The 19,076-nt window shown below is 48.2% G+C and overlaps 2 protein-coding genes across 2 annotated transcripts in view; one reads left to right on the top strand and one right to left on the bottom strand.

The window, feature by feature from the left end:
* The window catches only part of LOC131259229 (uncharacterized), a 31,419-nt gene extending 16,768 nt beyond the window's left edge, over positions 1 to 14,651 (top strand). The window contains exons 2-8 of the mRNA XM_058260670.1: positions 7,664 to 7,770; positions 7,861 to 8,049; positions 8,211 to 8,392; positions 8,490 to 8,607; positions 8,694 to 10,239; positions 10,370 to 10,505; positions 11,660 to 14,651. Coding sequence (XP_058116653.1) covers positions 7,664 to 7,770; positions 7,861 to 8,049; positions 8,211 to 8,392; positions 8,490 to 8,607; positions 8,694 to 10,239; positions 10,370 to 10,505; positions 11,660 to 14,171 — 4,790 coding nt within the window. The 3' untranslated portion in view covers positions 14,172 to 14,651. The remainder of the gene's footprint in view (positions 1 to 7,663; positions 7,771 to 7,860; positions 8,050 to 8,210; positions 8,393 to 8,489; positions 8,608 to 8,693; positions 10,240 to 10,369; positions 10,506 to 11,659) is intronic.
* Positions 14,652 to 15,216: 565 nt separating this feature from the next.
* Positions 15,217 to 17,337, bottom strand: LOC131259834 (O-acyltransferase like protein-like). The gene is made up of 3 exons (XM_058261432.1): positions 17,097 to 17,337; positions 16,684 to 17,029; positions 15,217 to 16,615 (listed from the first exon to the last, which is right to left on the bottom strand). Exons 1-3 carry the CDS (start codon positions 17,335 to 17,337, stop codon positions 15,217 to 15,219), a joined length of 1,986 nt encoding a protein of 661 aa, XP_058117415.1.
* Positions 17,338 to 19,076: the final 1,739 nt, after the last annotated feature.

Raw genomic sequence — 19,076 nt, 5'->3', positions numbered from 1 at the left:
CGTATCGTGAACAACGACAAGCCCGAGCAGGAGGGAGACCATGGGGTGACCTTTGTGGATTATTGAAATGTAAATTCACAACCGGTGGAAAACGTGTCGGAATGAATCGAATTCGAATGTATACCGCCCGGGACGGTGTTACTATATCGATTGTATGGTGTGATGGTTAATTTAAAATGCTAAATAGTTGTTTGCTTTTGATTCTCCATTTGCTGCATTTGCTGCTGGTGTGTGCTGAGTTTCGAACGTCATCTTTTTCAACTTTTTAAAATTGATTTACTTCAACAATTTGACAGCTTTTGGATAAAATTTATTTCAGTGTAATTCTGCGGATACCACTTTTCATTCCACAAGCACACCTTTGTGGCCAATGCGTCGTCACGTGGAAAACAAAAATAAAATAATTCCCACCCCTGGCGGATGCCGCCAAAGTCTCCTCGTTTATTATTCCAGCTGACAGCCCCAGCCCCCACCTTTTTGTGCACGTGGAAAGTCAAGCATGAGTCATCGTACGCCCGGGAATGGGGTGGCCATTCGAGAGTGGAGCCTCACGGCCGCGATGTAATATCCAAAGGGGACTTTAATTACGATTATTGATTGCTATCTACTTCCATTCGGCGAGGGAGGATACCGGTGTATGGCGACGCGCGGGTGTGAGACACTTATCTTATTTTGTTTGCTTTTCCCATAATATGAATTTTTGCATGCAAAATGACTTTTCAGCAACTGTTCCGTTGAAGTGGAGTAAAGTTTGTTTTTATTCAAACAACAATTTTGTAGTTAATAACTTACACCATTTGCATATTAAGTAAGCCTCTCTTTGAATTATACTTTTGAATATCTTTGAATATTTTTTTCTTTTTAGCTTTTGCAACCTCCTCAATATGTTTTCCGGTTCCTAACAATTTCCGTTTCGACCTCCAACACACGGTTCTTGTTCCTTCGCCCTACCCTTCCAATAGGGGTTAAGATTTTGTTTTCTTTGTGTCTCCCAAAACTCCAGGAAAATACTACCCCCGTAAGGCACCTGTCAGGAAATTTAACCGGTTGTCGTTGGTTTCGTGTTTGGGGACACTGTTTGCACGCATCTTTTCCCCGAACGATACACTCGCCAAATACGCAAAGTGGTTTGCAAACATTACCTTTTTTTGCTTCCTTCGCCTTGGTAGGGAAAAGGGTTCGTAATGCTTGTGCACACACATTCCTGATTTGCTGATCTTTGCAAAATTTCGCTCCGAAAAAAAAATATGAAGGAAGCGTTTTTACCCTGTTTGTGTTTTCGTTACGGCCCTTCGCTTTTGAAACAATTTTGGGTTCTTTCGCCTAAATTTCACCTTCCGCCGGTGGTTTCAGCCGCTTTCGCGTTCGTGGTGGTACCCTTCTTAGGTTTCAGTTAGAAAAAAAGGATGAGGAAAAGATTCTGCACGCTGAATTGCTTGAGGGCTAAGTGGCGTGCTTTCTGTAATCCAGCTGTTGCGACAAAGTCGGGGTGACGCACGGAAGTGAACCCGCCCTTTCGGATTGGAATGAATGCATCAGCTTCGAAAGATACTTCGCATGCATACAGATATATTCACATGTACTAATTTCTTAGAAACCTCTTATTTATTGCGCAGTGTGGAGTTGTTTTTAAATATTGTAATTGCACCTCATAAAAGCAGCACATTTGAGTGTGCGCAAAACGAACCCACGTCTCACCTTTCTGCTTTCGTCAGCATCTTCAAGAAACCAAAACAATCCGCTCGCTTCGACACGCGAAGATAGACAAGCACCGGCCAGCCTCCGCCAGATGAGCGAAGGGCCACATAAGGAAACTTGAAGTGGCCGGTTCTGGTCACCTCAGCATTTACCTCCCTCAAATTGCACTGGACAAGAGATGGGCTAGGTTAGGAATACGCGGCGACCACAGACACGGCATTCTTCGGTGTCCGTGGATTAGAATTTATCGTCTCAAAATACTGTTATTACCGGCCGCAAGGTGAGAATAAGCTCATCGCATCACGTAGGGGAGGAGGTTTTAAATGAATTTAGATGTGGAATTCCTATCGAAAGCATCCCATTGGTTAGAAGCGATCTTATGAATGTAAATGGAATAGGCACAATCATTTAAAACAAAATCCATCAATCAAAGAAACGAATGAGGTTGAGGATCGCATCGGGAAAACACTTCTTTCAGGGGATGTGCATCCGCGAGCTCTGCTCCAAACGCGCTGCAGTTGCAATATTTTATCGCACGGAAGTTTCAAGGTTTCATTCGCCATTTTCTCTACCAATTACGGTTGGAGTTTCCAGCGACGATCCGAAGCGTATAGCGCTCGCAGATGGAAGGAAAACTCGTGATGCAGCAGTTACCTTTTTTTTTGGTATTTCATTTTCCTTCCCTATAACATCGGGTGCACCTTCGCATCCGATATCGTTCCATCCGGAGATGGAGCAGCACACAAACCTTCCCAAAATAGAACGCCAGTCGTTCCACCGGCGCGAGTGTTTGAATGGGGTTCTTGTGTTGCCAAAGGAGTGCGTACATCGCTGAGTTGGCCACTTTTGCGTGGTCGTAATCGGCGGAATATCACTTTCCCGACGTTTTGCCCCGACGAGAGTAGATCCTTTTGATGTTTCCCCTCATTAGTACCCATTAAAATGGAGGCAGCTTTGGGCCCAGCTCCGGGTGTCAAGCTCCCTACTAGAGGTGCTTAACACTTTTATTGTATCCCGAAAATTCCATTAATGTCCACAACATGCGAAAGGAGCGGTTTATTTACTCCCGGTCGTTGCTGCTACGTTTTTAATGCTTGGGACGGGCTTCCCATAAACGTACTCCCATGATGGTCATATGCATGTGGGAGCTACAAGAAGTGAAGATGTTTGGCCCTGCGGTTGGGCCATCGTTTTGCAAAGAGAGACAGACCCTACCGGTCGGCCGGTTGACCGTTGAGCTGGATTTAGTTCACTGCTGCATGCATGCGAAAGGTACCATCCCGAATGGCGAAACGAGATCCGACCGTTCGCTGGGCAAGGAAAGGGAAGGAAACGAACATGTTTGCTCCATATTTGGTCCATAGGCTTGCCGGGTTTCAGCCACCGGAGCTTCTCGAGACCGGGGAATGAACTCGGTTTCCGGAGCAATGGCTTCGGTGAGGCGCTTGACGCTGCATGTTGGTTTTCTTTCATTTTTGCGGTTGAGGTTTTTGATTTTGGAAACGGTTTGATAAATCTGCGGTCGGGTTCGCAAGGGTCAAGGGTGTGGGCTTGGAAGCGGGAGAGCTTAGGTAGAGTGTTTTTGAAAAATGAAACAAAGAGCTTAGCTTGGACTTTATATGCTTTGGTTTCGTTGGGTTTGAAAAGGAACTTTTGATGATAGGCAAGTAATTTTAAAAATACCTATTCCATCCAGGTAAAGGAAGTATTCTGCTTTCAAACAAACAGAACTGGGACTCTGGGACTATAAACTTCACGTTTTTTTGGTACGATTTGAGGCTTGTGTCAAAGGTTACATTTCAATTTTAATTGATTCTTTATGTTGCTCTGGGTATTCCTGCTTTAAAAATTCAATTTATTTCCCGTTTGGGCGTTTTCGAGATGAATTCAAATAAATTCATGTTTCGGCCCACGGATCGGTTGTTTTTTCTTCCAGGAATATATTAGCGTTACTGATGATGCGCGCCTAGCTAAACGATGATTCGTTCGATGCTGTGCTGTTATGGTTTCGTTTCCAAGAATATTGACTCAATGCCGGTAATAAAACGGGTCCATTTTTTCGCATTTAACCTTTCACTCGGTGCGCAATGAAGTTACAGACATGATTGTTATCATCTTGCAGCTGCAAAACATTGCTCGGTTGAAAATTGTTTGCCGTTTGAAAAGATCTAATCTCCGAGTTTAGAGTATCAACTGTGCTCGGTTTGAAATGTAGGAGTGTAACATTGAATTTGCGACGGGTTTTCCCCGTCGTGCCCCGGGCGAACTCAATTACCTTGATCAGTTTTCCAGCCCGATACATGATGCTCTTTTTTGTCGAAAATTTAAACTCTCACCGGAGGACAAAAACACGGTGCGTTGCGAATGTTTTCGGCTTACGGTTCTGCTTACGGTGCTTTTTTTCTATTAACACAACAAAAAAAAGGCGCGAATATCTTCCAAACCTTGAAGGTACTTTGGGGAGCGTCTGTGTTTTTTTTTACTCTTCTTGTTTTGTCCACTACCACTGCGCCTCGGCTATTTGGCCTCGCTTAAATCTCCAACGGCACAGCACACGGTTCGGCGGGATCGATAATTGGCTTTAATTTCGCCGAATCGGCAACGGGGTCGGTCGTCCAACAAATTTCTCGGCCTGGTGGAACGGCATCATCCTCCGCGAGAAAGAGCCAGATCCCCTCCCTACCGCCGGCGCCTTGGCGGACTGGTTGGCGGCTGTTTGGCGGGGCACGACGGTCGTCGTCGTCGACGAAACGAAACCGAATTTTGCATGGCTAGTTCCGCTAGTTTTTTGTTATTGATTCCTTGCGCCGCAGAGCGTACGATAGCGTAACAGTGCTTCGCTCGGAAGAAAGTGCAAAAGCACAAAAAAGCGATCTTGTTAATCGAGTTTCTTGATTAGTTTCTTTTTTTTCTACCTAGTCTCTAGCCAACTTTTTCTTGAGGCTGTGTATATCTATTTCTTTTCAAAGATCTTGATTTTGTGTTAGGTCTTTTATTAAGCCATCGAAAACAGATCGAATTTCTCTCGATATGGAGTAATTTTTTCGCCAAGATTTCCACTTTCCAAGATCGGAAACGAATACTACTAAAGTTAACCCAATTGCAGGGAACATTAATGCGTAATTAATCTTACGATGGGTGGATGTAATCGATCGTCAGACTATCACGTTTGAGATCATCAGCTAAATTTAAAACGAAACTGCACTGGCTTTGACCGTCAACCCTCGGGGTGGACCACCCGGGCAAATCTTTACCAATGCGCAATCAGCAACAAAAAAAAAACAACAATGCCTACAGTCACCCGATTGTCAATTCAATAATCATTGAGAAATGTTTACTTGTTGATGGGTCTAAAATGCGGCTACACACTTTATCTGCGCGCTCGAAGGCTCATTAGGGCCCGAGGTGATGATAAGAATATCAAGACAAATCCAAGCACAGCGGGACGCAATGCATCGACAGAAGTGGCACACAAGTGTTATACTTGTGTTGCGCAATTTTGTTTTGAACCCGACACTCCAGGCATATACTCCAGGAACCACTCCTTGAGCTTCCTTGGGCCATGAACAAACAAAAACCATTGAACACCGCTCCTACGAACAGTGGCTAAGTAGAAGTGCGATTTTCTAGTTGCGATCCGTCCAGCTGGTGTCACTTGTAACACTTTGCGTGGATCCGATCTAGGCCTTGACGCGGGTGATTAGCACAACCCCCCACTGGAGGAGGAGGAGCGTTCAGCACAAGTGGTTGTGTGGTTCATTATTATTGCTCCGGACGGCGAGTGAGACTGATCGCAGGCCCAGCGGAAACAAGTGTTGTAGAACCGCAAATGGTATATTTTTTTTCTTTCTCCATCCCCGCCATCCGAAGTGTGGCCATCCCAAGAAGCGGACGAAGAAAACAAATGCTGCGGTTGGAAGAGCAGGATTTTTTTCTTAACGTATTGCCTTTGCAACCGTAATTATGAAATTGTTCAACACTCATTTCAGCTCAATCATCGATACTCATCTCATGGCCTGAAGCGGAAATAGAACAAATTACTTGTTGAAAAATAAAACGGATGTAGTTAATCTCATTAAAAAAGTGGATTTGTTTAATCTTGAAATCTAAAGCATTATTGTTACCATAAGTTCTGTAACAATTACGATCAATGCTAGAAGTATATTTTATCCTCAAATTAAACTCTTGGATTGGAAAGATACTTCTTGTGCGGCCTAACCAGTTTTAACAAGGGGTTCCGGTGAACGGAGCATTTTTCACTGAACCTAAAAAGGTAATGCATCATCGGTTGATGCGTTATGTTGCACACGGTGCAGTAAATTACGTAGCTCTCGGTGGCGGCGGTCGTTGCACCGTTAGCTGTCAAAGATATCAGAGCACCGCGCGAGAGATCCAGTTGAACAGATGCTGTCTACTACACTAGAGTTACCGCAGATGTAGACAAGCCATTTTGGTTTCACAAGCGTTATGGGTTTGTTGTAGAAATTATTAAACATATAAGTAACAATGTAATTTTTGTGAAACCTGGTAACAAACATTTAATTCAAAGATTGAGAAGCTATAAAAATTTCCTATGCTTGATACAAATGTTCTACTTGGTCTGTTTAGTGTTCAGAAAAATATGAGGTGAGGTCTTCACCTCAGCAGCTCCGTTAAACGTTTCCAGGTCCCGTAATGGCCTCTAGCATCCTCCTCCTCCTCAGTTCGCTTTCCTTACTTTTCTTCTAACCTTCACACTTCACTTCAACTAGAAAAAAACCCCCACCGCCTTGTCTAATCGGAAAAACGGTTTCTTAATTTCATCGGTTAGGCTTTTCGAGGTTACTTCCCTTTTGCTGCTTCTACAGTGCGCCTGCTTCGGTCAGTACCCGGGTGAACTTGGGTGGAAGGAGACCTACTGCCCACAATCATATTTCGCTTCGCCGCCATCGCCGCCATGCAAGCACATCATTAACATCTTGGGCCACGCTCTACGGTGTGGAGTTCTTTACCGGACGCGGGAGTTGCAGTTGACCCATTTTCCCCTCATTGCCAAAGCGCCAGCACTTTCCTTTTGCCCGAACGCCGCCGGTATGGCACGGTTTGGCGTTGAGCATTTGTTCCCGCCTTTCCTCTCTTCCTTTCTATCTTCTTATGAGAGTGATCGTGGAAATGGCACGGCCACCCATCATCCCAGAAACGGGTTCAGCTATTCCGCCTGCACTTGGCTGTGGTTTGGTTGGAGCGGCGAGCCGCTCGGCTCCGAAGACCTCCAACGAGGCCAAAGGTTTCGGAGGCCCCCGGGAGGGTGCGTGAAAGAATTGTTTCTCCGACGCCTAGATTAAATGATGTTGTGACGGACGCTAGCACTTCATACGCGCCGCTCAATTGAGATGGCAGGTCTTGTGTTTTTGCTCTTTTACGGCCAACCGATGGGGCTTGGGCGAGATAACACTTGGGCAAGCACTGGGTGGGTTCGTCAATTGTTCTTTTCGTTTAGCATGGAAAAGGAAACAAAGTTTAAAAAAAAAACGCACGCTACCGTAATCAACCCAGCTAGAGATAGGGAGTTCCACCTTTATAGATTTTTTTTTAAAATATACTACACCCTATAGACAGTTCCATCTTTATGAGTCATGGTCCGCGTCTGCATGACGCCACTGATTTCCACCGGGAGTCGGATGGAACTCTGGGGTCATCGGTGGCTATCTCAAGGCTGGTGGGGTGCTGTAAAACATGCCGACGGAACGGCATGTTCCGCTGCGAAGCGTCGTCCAAAACGATCGTTAATCTATTACGGGTAGTTAAGCTCAGAAAAGTAATCCCAGTGTAAGCCCGTCAAGTTTTACGATCCATTTTGCTGTTGGAGAAAAATCACTCATCAAAGGAAGCCAAGCAAAATAGGTTGCCCCGCATTTGTTTTCCTTCGCAAAGGTTCTTTAATAAAGAGTTTTCTATTTTTGCTTTTCTCCCCGCCCTTCCACAGATGACCAACGATTTCATCCTTCCCGCGAATTCTCACACTACGGTAGGGTAGTACCACAGTTGCGACATGGGCGACATAAACGATCCTTAATCGACACCCGTGAAGCGGTAAGTGGTGTTCGATAAAGCGGCATGCTTTCCACGAACAATCGAGCAAAATGGATAAACAATATGTACTTTTTCCTTTTTTCTTTCCAGAACGGCCTTCACGCGTCGCATTTAACCTTAAGCTATACTTTAGACGAAGCTGATGTGATATTAGATTTACAACTCAACGAACAGCTCCTACCGAGCGGACACTTTCTTAGCTATCAGCTGCCGAACGGAACCGGCAAGCACGTCGAACGATACACCCGGCCGGAAGATGTAGACCTTTGCCATTATCGGGTGAGTGGGGGAAACGGTTTCCAATCGGGACAGGAAGGATGTGGGTTGCTTTTTTTTCTCTAGAAGACTCCCACTGGGTTTCAGCGCCCACATGGGTTGTGTAGTAAATCGAATGTTGTTATCAATAAATTGAAATTGTTCCGTGTTTTCCCCGGCCGCAGGGCAAAATTCGTGGAAAGCCTGACTCGAGTGCGGCAATTTCTACGTGCGGCGAACCGGGAGGCATTCGGGGCATCATCATCGACCGGGATGACACTTACTATATAGAAAGTTCCGCCCCGGTCGCCACGGAAGCGAACGGTCCCACTTCAAGGATCGACCTTGCGGAACATTTTATTTATCGGTAAGTGGATGCAAAGTGCATTGCGCTGCAACGCAAGTTGCATTTGCTGAAGTGTTTTACTAATGGCACCGAGTTTTTATCTAACCACCATATGTAGACATGAAGATTTACTGCCATCGGGTGAGAACGGAGGCCACAAGTGCGGTTACGAGGGAGGACACGCGAATGCGACCCACGATCCGGCGCTCTATCAGGAGCTGATGGGGCCAGAGGTGGTAAGGGATAAGCTCGTTGTTTATGGGCTGCTCGAGATTGCACTTCTTGCTTTATTAACACTTTCCCGGGGGTTTCTTTTTTCCAGCATCGCTCGAAGCGAGCCGCATCGTCCAGCGCGGCGCCAAAGATCCGCGGTCCGTACAATGCCAACAGGTACTCCAGCTACGTCGAGCTGGTGATCGTGGTGGACAACAAGATGTTCAAGACGATGCGGGAAAACTTTAAGACCGTCCAGCAGTACTGCAAGGATATCACCAACATCATCAACGCGCTGTACGAGCCGCTCAACATTTTCATCGGCCTGGTCGGGGTGGTCGTGTGGAACGAGGGCGACGAGATCGAGCTGTCGAAAGACGGCGAGGCGACGTTGAAGAACTTTCTGCACTACCGCAAGAAAACGTTGATCAAGGATCACCCGAACGATAACGCGCAACTGTTCACGAAGGAACACTTCGACGGCGGTGTGGTGGGGAAGGCCCTTAAGGGTCCGATCTGTACGTACGAGTTCTCCGGTGGGGTGGAGATGTACCACAGTGAGATCATCGGGGTGCAGGCGACGACGGTGGCGCACGAGATGGGCCACAACTTCGGCATGGAGCACGACACGTCCGACTGCGAGTGTCCCGAGGATCGGTGTATAATGTCGGCGTCCAGTTCGTCGATCGCGCCGAAGCATTGGAGTCGCTGCAGCATCGATCAGCTGAGTGTGGCCTTCAACCATGGGATGAACTATTGCCTGAAGAATAAACCGGAAAGTCTTTTCGACTCGCCGGTATGCGGTAATGGGTTCGTGGAGGCAGGCGAACAGTGTGACTGCGGGCTGCCGGACTACTGTGACAATTCGTGCTGCGATCCGCGAACCTGCATGCTCCACTCGAACGCGTCGTGTGCGACGGGCGAATGTTGTGATCTCAGCACATGCAAGCCAAAGATCGGCGGTACCGTTTGCCGGCCGACCGATGGCGAATGCGACCTGCCGGAGTATTGTTCCGGCGAGTCGGAGTACTGCCCGGGCGATGTGTTTAAGCGCGACACGGAAATGTGCGACGGTGGCAAGGCGTTCTGTTACCGTGGCATGTGTCGCTCGCAGAACGACCAGTGCCGAGTGCTCTGGGGCCCAACCGGGAAATCATCCGAGCAGTGCTACGCAAAGAACGAGGAAGGCACGCGGCACGGGAACTGCGGGTACAACCGTGTCAAGAACGAGTACATCAAGTGTGAAGAGTCGGACGTGCACTGCGGTATGCTGCACTGTCGGCATCTGAACGAGCGGCTCGAGTTCGGGATGGAATCGGTTGCGATACTGTCGCACAGCTTCATGACGTACAACGGGAGTGTGATACCGTGTCGGACAGCGATCGTCGATCTGGGGTTGCAGAAGGTTGACCCCGGCCTAACGCCGGACGGCGCTAAGTGTGGCGAGGGAAAGATGTGTCTCAATCAGGCGTGTGTACCGGTGGAGAAGTTAAGAGCATCCGGGCATGGTATGGCATGTCCGGAGAATTGCAACGGAAAAGGTGTTTGCAACAGCGAAGGCCATTGTCACTGTGAGGCCGATTTTGCACCCCCACACTGCAATCTGCCCGGTTACGGTGGTTCTATTGACAGCGGGCCAGCATCGGATCCGAATGGTACGTGTCATAACACTTGGGTCTTGGAGAAACATGTTTTTAAATGTTTTTTGAAGATTGCATACCTTCATTAGCAGAGTGTATTTACATTGACATTAACTGTTTTTATAAAATTCTCTCTATCCTACAGCAGGTGCCGGCTTCCGCAGTGCCCTTTACATCATGTTCCTTGCCGTGGTACCAGCCTGCACCATCTTCGCGCTGTTCATATACTACTACCGGCAAGGGCATAGTTTCACCGGCAAACGAAAACCTCCGACCTCCGCGTACGTATCACGGCCGGCACCAGCCGTTGTTTCTGTCGTTGCTTCTTCGTACACTTCTACACGTGCCTCTTCTTCCTTCGGAGATTGGCGAAACAGTAGCACTAGTAGTGGTGGTGGTGGTAGTGGAACGCTGGTCCGTTCGTCCCGCGACAGACGTGTGCCACTGGCCATCGGTGACGTGCGCCTCGTATCGAGCACGAACACGAAGACACTCAGAACGGCCCCCGACATACCGAGGGTTGCCAGTGGCCAGCGGCACAAAGTCATCGGGGACATGCGCCTGGTATCCAGCACGAACCCCGGACTGCTGAGTGCTAGCACCGAGTTGCATCTTTAGTTGCCGTTACGTCCTATCGATTCGTTCATTTGTTGTTGCATGTGTCTGCTTGGTTGTGATGCTCAACGATCATGCACATTTGCTGGATATAATCCTGTCTGCACGCTTTTTTACCGTTGAGTGTTCAACAAAAGTGCTTTAAATATTTTATATACGTATCAACACGATAAACACAAGTAATATGTTTGCAGTAGCATTAGCAGTAGTTCCGTTGTTGTAGTACAGTTGTGTGTTCTTTCTTCACTTTCGTTGTGCTTCTTGTTTTACGGTGATTGGGATTGGTTGATAATCAGGCGCGCATGGGTAGGTTGACGGAAAATTGGTATAATGCACAATTGTTTTAACCTTATGCTTTGCTTTTTGTCCCGTAACATTACCCACTATTGAATCAGACAATCAAATCAGATGTAATCAATGATTCAATATAAAATAAATTCATACGATCAGGTTTGCTTGTATATTTGTTCCATTTGTTAACAGTAATCTACCTAAGATGGGCCTTATTTCATATTTGTTACTAACATCAACATTTTTCCAAATATATGTGTAATCTGAAACTCACAAGCCAGTATATACAATATCAAACATTGAAATTGTACTTAATTAATTAATATTTATTTGTTTAAACCCTACTAATTTAAACTTATCTCTTTTGCACTATTATATTAGAAGTTTGTCTGTGTTTGCGACGTGGAATGCAGTGTACATATATATTATTGTATTTATTCCTATGCATGTTGCTGGAATCCCTTGCAACTACTTATAAAAAAATATATGCGGTCTAATTATAATAATGTTTTTTTTTTTTTTATTTTAGCTTAACTACGCACATTAAACCGGACAGCTCGCATTCCGCCAGCTCAACCCACACGATGCTAGCGCCCTCGTCCCCGAACTCCCCCGACTCGGACATGAACGCGGCCCTGCTGCGACCCTCGGCCACGGTCGGTGGCGCTCCCATTGCCACGAGCGAGTCGGACTTTGTGGCCAACAACAATATGTTTGGTAAATTTAAAGGATTCACCCTGCAACCACTTCCCCAGTCCAAAACCACCAACCAAGCCTCCGTACACGGTCACAAAAAGCCACCCAAGGTCGCGTTCGTGCAGCCGGTGGCCAAGTGCAGCCAGCAGGAGGACACAACCAGCAATGCTGTGCCGGCCCGGGCTGCACCACCCGTACCCGTACCGCTTAAAACGCTAGCAGCGCACGAAACAGACCGTAGTAGTAGTAGCTTTGATAATGTAACGACGTACAATAAACCGGCAGGTAACGTGGCACTGCACGCGCCTACCCGCGTCAACGGCTGCAAGCTGGCCAACCACGAGCATCAGCTGGATGCGGCCGGTGCGCCCGCGCTGCCTCCGCTGAATCCGGGCTCGACGGCACGGCCAATCATTTCCAGCCCGATCCTCGAATCGTCGACCTGCACCTCGCGGGAACTAATCGCGGGCGGAGTGGTACAGAACAGTCAGAACGTGCCCATCCGCCGGGCGCCGACCCTTCCACCGCTTGCCGTGCCCGACGCGACGCTCCTATCTTCGTCCGGGTCGCTGCATTCCACGGACGGGACCAACTCCGCTTCGTTGGGGGCCGACGTGCTAATCAATCCGGTCAGCAAGGAAAAGAAGCCGAAAGAGAGTAAACTGAACCGCATCACGTCTTATCTAAAGAAGGAGGAAAAACCACCTAAACCGGAACCGAAACAGTTGAAGGTGATCGACAAGGAGAAGCTACGAAACATCGCCATCTCCGCGCCGATTCCGATCGATCAAAATCCAGAGTTGGCGAAGAGCATGCCCAGGCTGGCGGATGGTTCGGAGGATACGTTGTCGGAAGTTTCTGGCACCACCACCACCTCCACGGTTGTTTCTGTGCAAAGGGCAAAGAGTATGCGAGATCCGGAGTCAACTAACAACGGTGGCTCGCAGCGTAAGGTTCGGATAGTTGACGATCGTTCCGAGAATGGATCCATCGGAAGCGGTTCGGGGAAGAAATCGGGACCCCTTAAGCGACCCCAGAGTATGGTCGGCACGCGACCAACGATTCCCCCACCGAGGCCACCCGTCCCAGCGGTGGCAACGACACAACCAGGTGCGCTGAAAATTCCGGGCGTTCCCGGATACCAGAATCCGCCGCCACCAAAGTCGGTGAAGATCGTCAGCCCTCGGCACGAGTATGACGATTGTCGGGACGCCATCAGCACCGTCCACCCGCCACATGGAACGGACAACATTTACGCTGTCATCGATGAGTCACCGTCACCACCGAGCATTCTCTCACCACCGGCCATCTCGTCCGGTGGTAGCTCGGAGAGCATGGGCCTGCTTGGGGAGATTGTGAACGAAATCGAAAGCCGGCACGGGGACTCGGTGTACATTGCGTCGACGCTGCGTCGAAGTGGAGGCAGTGGTAGCCGGAACTCTTCCTCGATCGCTACCCAACCGTCGGTGGTGGCGAACGGTGCGCCGCCAGTGGCTTCCGCCGAGGAGGACGACGACGAGCCAACGTACGTCAACACGTCGGATCTCATCGACGACGACGACGACGATTTCGACGCGACAGAAGATGATGACGATGGTGATGAGGAGGATGTCGCTGTTCCTCCGGTTGTCGCCATGGCCAACCGCAACTCCGGCCTCAGTACAACCTCCAGCGGGTACCTTCGCCCGTCCGCCATCAGCAGTGCCCCGATTGCACGGATAGCACCCTCCACCAGCAACGGTTCGCCGTCGGAGAAACCTTCCTCAAACGGGGTAAGCAGCTTCAAGACTAATCCTGTGGCCACAAACGGAAGTGGTGGTGCGACGGGTAACGTGTTAAACGAAATCAAATTCCAAGGTCCCACGGCAGCAGTGAAAGAACCGCTCAAAAAACCCTCCACCCCAGCGAGTTCCACGGCGACGAACGGTACCTCTTCCTACAAACCGTACCACAGCGTCCTCACGAACAGTGCCCGCGCTGGTTCGGTGGTAGCCGCGGCGAAGGCAAAAATTGCGTCAGAAAAAGCCAACCCTCCGGCAGGAGGTGTGAAAAAACCCACACCCCAAACGACCACCACCACCACGTCCGTCCGCACACGAACACCTTCCCCGCGCGGAGGCATCGTAAGCAATGGGTCAATACCGAACGGAACCGTCGCCAGCGGGAAGACAGCAGCAAATCCGACCGGAAAACCTAAAACTCCTGCCAAACCGGAGCCACTCACAACGAAACCGAAAACCGCTCCGGTTAGCAACGGGAAACTACTGACGGCGGCAGCCCGGCCCGCCCCAGGGAAGGTCTCCAATGTGGCATCGCTTCAACAAAAGTTTGAGGGACGAAAATAGGGGGTTTTGCGCTGATTTATTATGAAGAGATCACCCGGATCTCTTACAAAGCAGTTATTTATACCAGATCGGTAACGAGCGCATTCGAGTATAAGATATTTCTAAACTTCTTTTGGAGCATCAGTTAAGTGTTCTACTATTAGGCGATCTCTTCGGAAGTTAAAAAAAAAAAACAAACGACGGACTGTTAGGAACCACATAAGATGGTTCGTGGAAGTGTTCAGGAGCCAAAGAAAGAATCCAGTCTAAATTTTGTTTTAAAACAATCTCTCTCTATTTTTTTGAACTGTAAATGGACACACAATGTGGCTCTAACTACTTTGTTATCAGTTAGGAAAATGTCCGAACACAAAAATACTATCCGTTGCTTAGTCGTAGTAAATAAATTTGAAACTCATTATATTTGGCATTGAGTTGAAAATGTCAATTCTTTCTTTTTCGGTTAGCGAACAAACTTCGTGACAAGCAGGAGAGAAACCGAACTGGCCGTTGACGAAATAGGAACCGTATATAACCTTAACGATAACAGAACTACAAACAATCCCTTAGCCTTGTACATAGTGGCAACACACTCCAATAGAATTCGCGTTAGATTAGTGTGATCGGTGTGACGTTTTCGACTCTTCGCCCTGATCGGTCCGCGTATTATACACCTGTGACATCGGAGAAAACAAAGAGCGGGGCCTTTATAGAAGCTCCTTTAACGATGATAAAGTCAAAAGAGCAAATGCCTGCTGGCCTAAAACATATTATTGCAACGATAATTCAGCGTTATGTGAATCGTTGATTGACGTTAATAATCCCTTTTTCTATCATATTTAATTTGTCACTCTTTTAATTTCTCTCCTACCCTCGAATGTATACCCCCGGGCGTTTCGCTTAGTAGAGAAAAATTAAACAGCTGTGTATCGATAAGACGAAACAGACAACCGTGAAAAAATCAGCAAATCATGTGGTGTAATAAAACAAAGATGTCTTTTTTATATTTAAAAGTAATGAATTCGTGTCATTAGCGGAAGCTATTTGTTATTCTTCGTCCCCTCCCCTAGTCCGAAGCCCTTTTCCGTCGGAAGATGTACCGCTCTAGGCCGAAGAATGGATACTCGAACGCCACGCACCAAACCGTCCCGGCGACCGCACTGATGCCGATCAAGCCGAACGAGGTGTAGAACACGTTGACCACGGTAAACTCGACCGGAAACCGGATCGCTTTCGTTAGTGTGACCGCCTGGATGGCGATATGCACGAGGTACATCGAGTAGGACAGTCGGGACAGCGGTTGCCAGAGTGGATTACCGAGAAACCGATCGACGATTCCTCCTTGCTGGTTGATGCACACGAAGATGACCCACATGACGGCGAATGCCCAGAACGATCGATGCAGCGATTCGTAGAAGGCGTCCGCGATGGGTTCGATGCGTGTGTAGTCACCGGTGTAGAGCTGTTTCAGCGAGTACCCGGTAGCGACAAGGATGACCGCCGTGATGAGCCAACCGAGCCCGAGTGCCGGAAGGGACAGTTTCACCCGGGTGGCCCGTGTCCGATGCACTAGATACCCGAACAGGGCTCCGAACAGCCACACGGACATTCGTGCATGTGTTGGGTGGTACGTTTTGCGCGGCATCAGCCCATCGCCGGGCGGAGCCGACCGGTTAAGCCGGTACTCGTTGACCATGAACGTCGCAAAGACGCAGCTGATCGAGAGGAGTGCCAGCAGCACGATGACCGGCACAAACCGACGTCCGAAGCGCCACAGTGGATAGATGAGCAGCGGTGCGATGATGTATAGCTGCATGTCCACCGAAAGGTACCACGTGTGGGGGAAGCACATCGACGAGTGGTGCGCATAGTTCTGCACGTACAGCAGGGCGGACCACCAGCTTTTGTTGCAGGCGGCTATCAGCTCCTCGGACACCAGCTTGGCCAGGACACCCTCGCCGACCCACTCCACGAAGGCGATACCGAAGAGAATCAGTGCGGCGTAGGCCGGCGTAAGACGCACGATCCGATGCACCCAAAGTTCCCACACGTTCAACCGCTTCGTACGCTCCAGCTCCCGGAGCATCTTCATCGACACGAGCATACCGCTGAGCATGAGAAAGATGTCGACCGCCTTGCCACCGAGCCGATGGAACAGCGCCCCGAAGTAGCTCTCGGTGTACTCCTGGCGGACGGGAATGTTGAACGTCGGTATGCCAAGCGCGGAATCGTGAACGTGGTTCACGATGATCCACAGCATCGACAGTGCACGGATGCCGTTCACACAATCGAGCACTCCACTGTCTTTCCCCTCGGTGCGCGGGATGATCCGGAAGATGTGTCCCAGGTTCGTGTAGGCTGAGAACCGCTTCACGATGCTTGGGGTGTCCTGCTTGTGATGAATGAAGAACAATTCCGCCACCGTGGCAAGTAGCAGCAGTCCACCGTAGACCGAAAAGAGAACACTAAAAGAAAAGGTGGTTGAGAGTTACTACTCTCTCATCAAGCTTTATCATTAGGCCGAAGAACTCACATCGCCACTATCGTTACCGCGGGAAATGGACGGTCCTCATCGCGGTAACAAAACCGTCCCAGTATCTGCCCATTGCCGACGAACATCTGGTTGGCCATGAAGTACGCATTGGTTAGCTGCCCCACCAGTTCCGGTTCGCAGGTATCCGGAACGCATACGCCATACTGTAGGGGAGCCGGTACCGGAACTCCCACGCGGCTCAGATCCACGTACAGCGTACAGTGCTGTCCGCGGAACGTCGAAAGAGCACCCTGGTGATCGATGCCCCGGCACTGGTCAAAGTTGCCAAATGCAAACACATTCCCGTACAGCACACCGGCGGGATGTTTGCCCCATGAGTCGAACACTAAAAACACACAGATGGTTACGTCCATGCCATTGGCCACTGGAGGAATAGTCCCCTCTCTACTCACTGGTCAAAGCCCACCGTTCACCGGCGTCGAACGAGCTCGCGAACGCATCCAGCTGGTTCAGGCAGAGCTGATCGGTGGCACTGGTTGCATTCCATCGCTGGGGCGCCTGCTTCAGATGTTCCAGCAACCCGTACGGTATCTGATTCAGCACCGACAGTTGACCCAACGCGTTCGGAACTGCACAGACGACCAGAAGCAGCACAAGTCGTAGCACCGCGGAGCAACCGGATCGGTGAGCCATTTTGCCCTTGGTACACTTGGATGCCTGGTGTTCGTCGTTGCAGGTAAACCATCACACTGGCTGTGGGTATTTCCCTTCACGGGATGATATACAGGGGACCTGGTCTTCCAAAACAAATGTGTCTTGGTGTCGGGAGTATGGAATCGCAAGGGTGTGCCGCTGCTGGATAAGATATTGCCCAGCAATCGATAAGCACAATCGATCAATCAATAAAATATTTGTTGCAGTGAGTTAAGCGGCTCGCTGTTGAATCTGGTTTACCGACCACTCTTTTGGTAAGGACAGAGTCGGATCTACCTATGAACGGACTGAGCGGCCGCGGGGGCCCCGAGTTTAAGGGGGCCCCGTGATGAAAACCCCAAAATAAAAAAATCGTAAAAGTAACTTTAAAAAAAAGTAAGTAAAAAGCAAAAGTTAGTACAAATGTATTTTGATATTGCTTAACCATTATTAATTTTCACCTAAAACATTGCCAGAATATGTTTTCATGAACCTTCTTTCTCATCTAATAATGTCCGTTTGACTTAAAATCCCCTCAATTTACGGTCCACCAGTAAAAGTATCCATTGTTACCCTTTTAAATTGTTTTCGTCATCGCTGTTAAATTGATAAAAAGATTTGATAATTTGAGAGCTATTCAAAAACCCCTATTACGATTTAGCACACATAACAAAAAACATCTGTGAACAGTAATCTACATTTGCATTTATTAAAAAAAAGAAAAACATGACATTAATCGCAAAAAAATATTAAAATGATTAGTTTTCAATAGGTCTGGTTGGTTTAGCATGTGGAGGTCATAATTAACAGAACGAAAGGAATTGTATTAACTTGTTCAGATTGCTTAATTCAGAGTGATTATTTTCAGATAATGAAGATCCAATATCCGATTTCATAAAATAAGCAAACTGTGCGAAAGGAAATGTAAGTTACCTATCACATTATATTGTTGAATTTATTTATTTAGTTTAGATTCTTTGAATAAACATTTACTATAGGGTATGTGACGAAGTTATGGATAATAACGAAAACATGTGTAGAATTTATACCTATCAAAAATCATGGAGACTATATGCTGAAAGTATATAAAAAGGATTGCAAGCTGTTGTAAAAAATAAGTCCAATTTTGGCCATATGTAGAGAAATGTCTGGTCCCCGTTTATCCAACCGCTTGGGGCGCCCGTCCGGATTGATCCGCTTCTGGGTAAGGATTAGGATTGTTAGAGTGATTCCTCCATAGGTTGCACTCGTAGAAGTCATGGCTTCTGACGTGACTCAAGCTACTTCCCGAACACCGTCCGGGAAAGGACCACACGGATTCTTCCCGCTTATCATAGACGAAGGGGGTGCTTTCGGTACAACAGTATCACATCTTATCGGAATCGAGCAATAACGTTTTTAACGATGGAAATCCACGTGGTTGATTTAGGCGCAACTGTCACGAGGATACCTTTCTAGGCATTGTTCCCGGGTATCCGTAACTGAGTCCCGTGCCTTTCTGACGTTGTGGGATAATTCAACAGGCTCTTTTTTTTGTTTTATTAACAGATTTGTTAACAGATCTAATACCACCGCGTGCTGGAAACGGTAAAATCAAAATCGAAATAACTACCCTACAAAGGCGTCCCGAGATCCACCACGGATGCCGCTGTAAAATCGCTGATTATAACCATCGGGGGCCATCGAAGGGGAGGGAAAGATAAAAAAGATTCTCCAACCGATACCTTATATCGAATACG

Source organism: Anopheles coustani, chromosome 3 (genome assembly GCF_943734705.1).
Source record: "Anopheles coustani chromosome 3, idAnoCousDA_361_x.2, whole genome shotgun sequence".
In the NCBI taxonomy this organism is placed as follows: Eukaryota; Metazoa; Arthropoda; class Insecta; order Diptera; family Culicidae; genus Anopheles; species Anopheles coustani.
Note: the sequence above shows the minus strand (reverse complement) of the source record. Positions and strands in the feature narration are given on the sequence as shown.

Excerpts from the sequence above, each read along its gene's own strand:
- LOC131259834 (XM_058261432.1), bottom strand. The coding sequence starts at position 17,337 with ATGGCTCACCGATCCGGTTGCTCCGCGGTGCTACGACTTGTGCTGCTT. Across the intron at positions 17,030-17,096 it reads TGAACGGTGGGCTTTGACCA|TGTTCGACTCATGGGGCAAA; the intron begins GTGAGTAGAGAG and ends GTGTGTTTTTAG. Across the intron at positions 16,616-16,683 it reads GCGGTAACGATAGTGGCGAT|TGTTCTCTTTTCGGTCTACG; the intron begins GTGAGTTCTTCG and ends CTTTTCTTTTAG.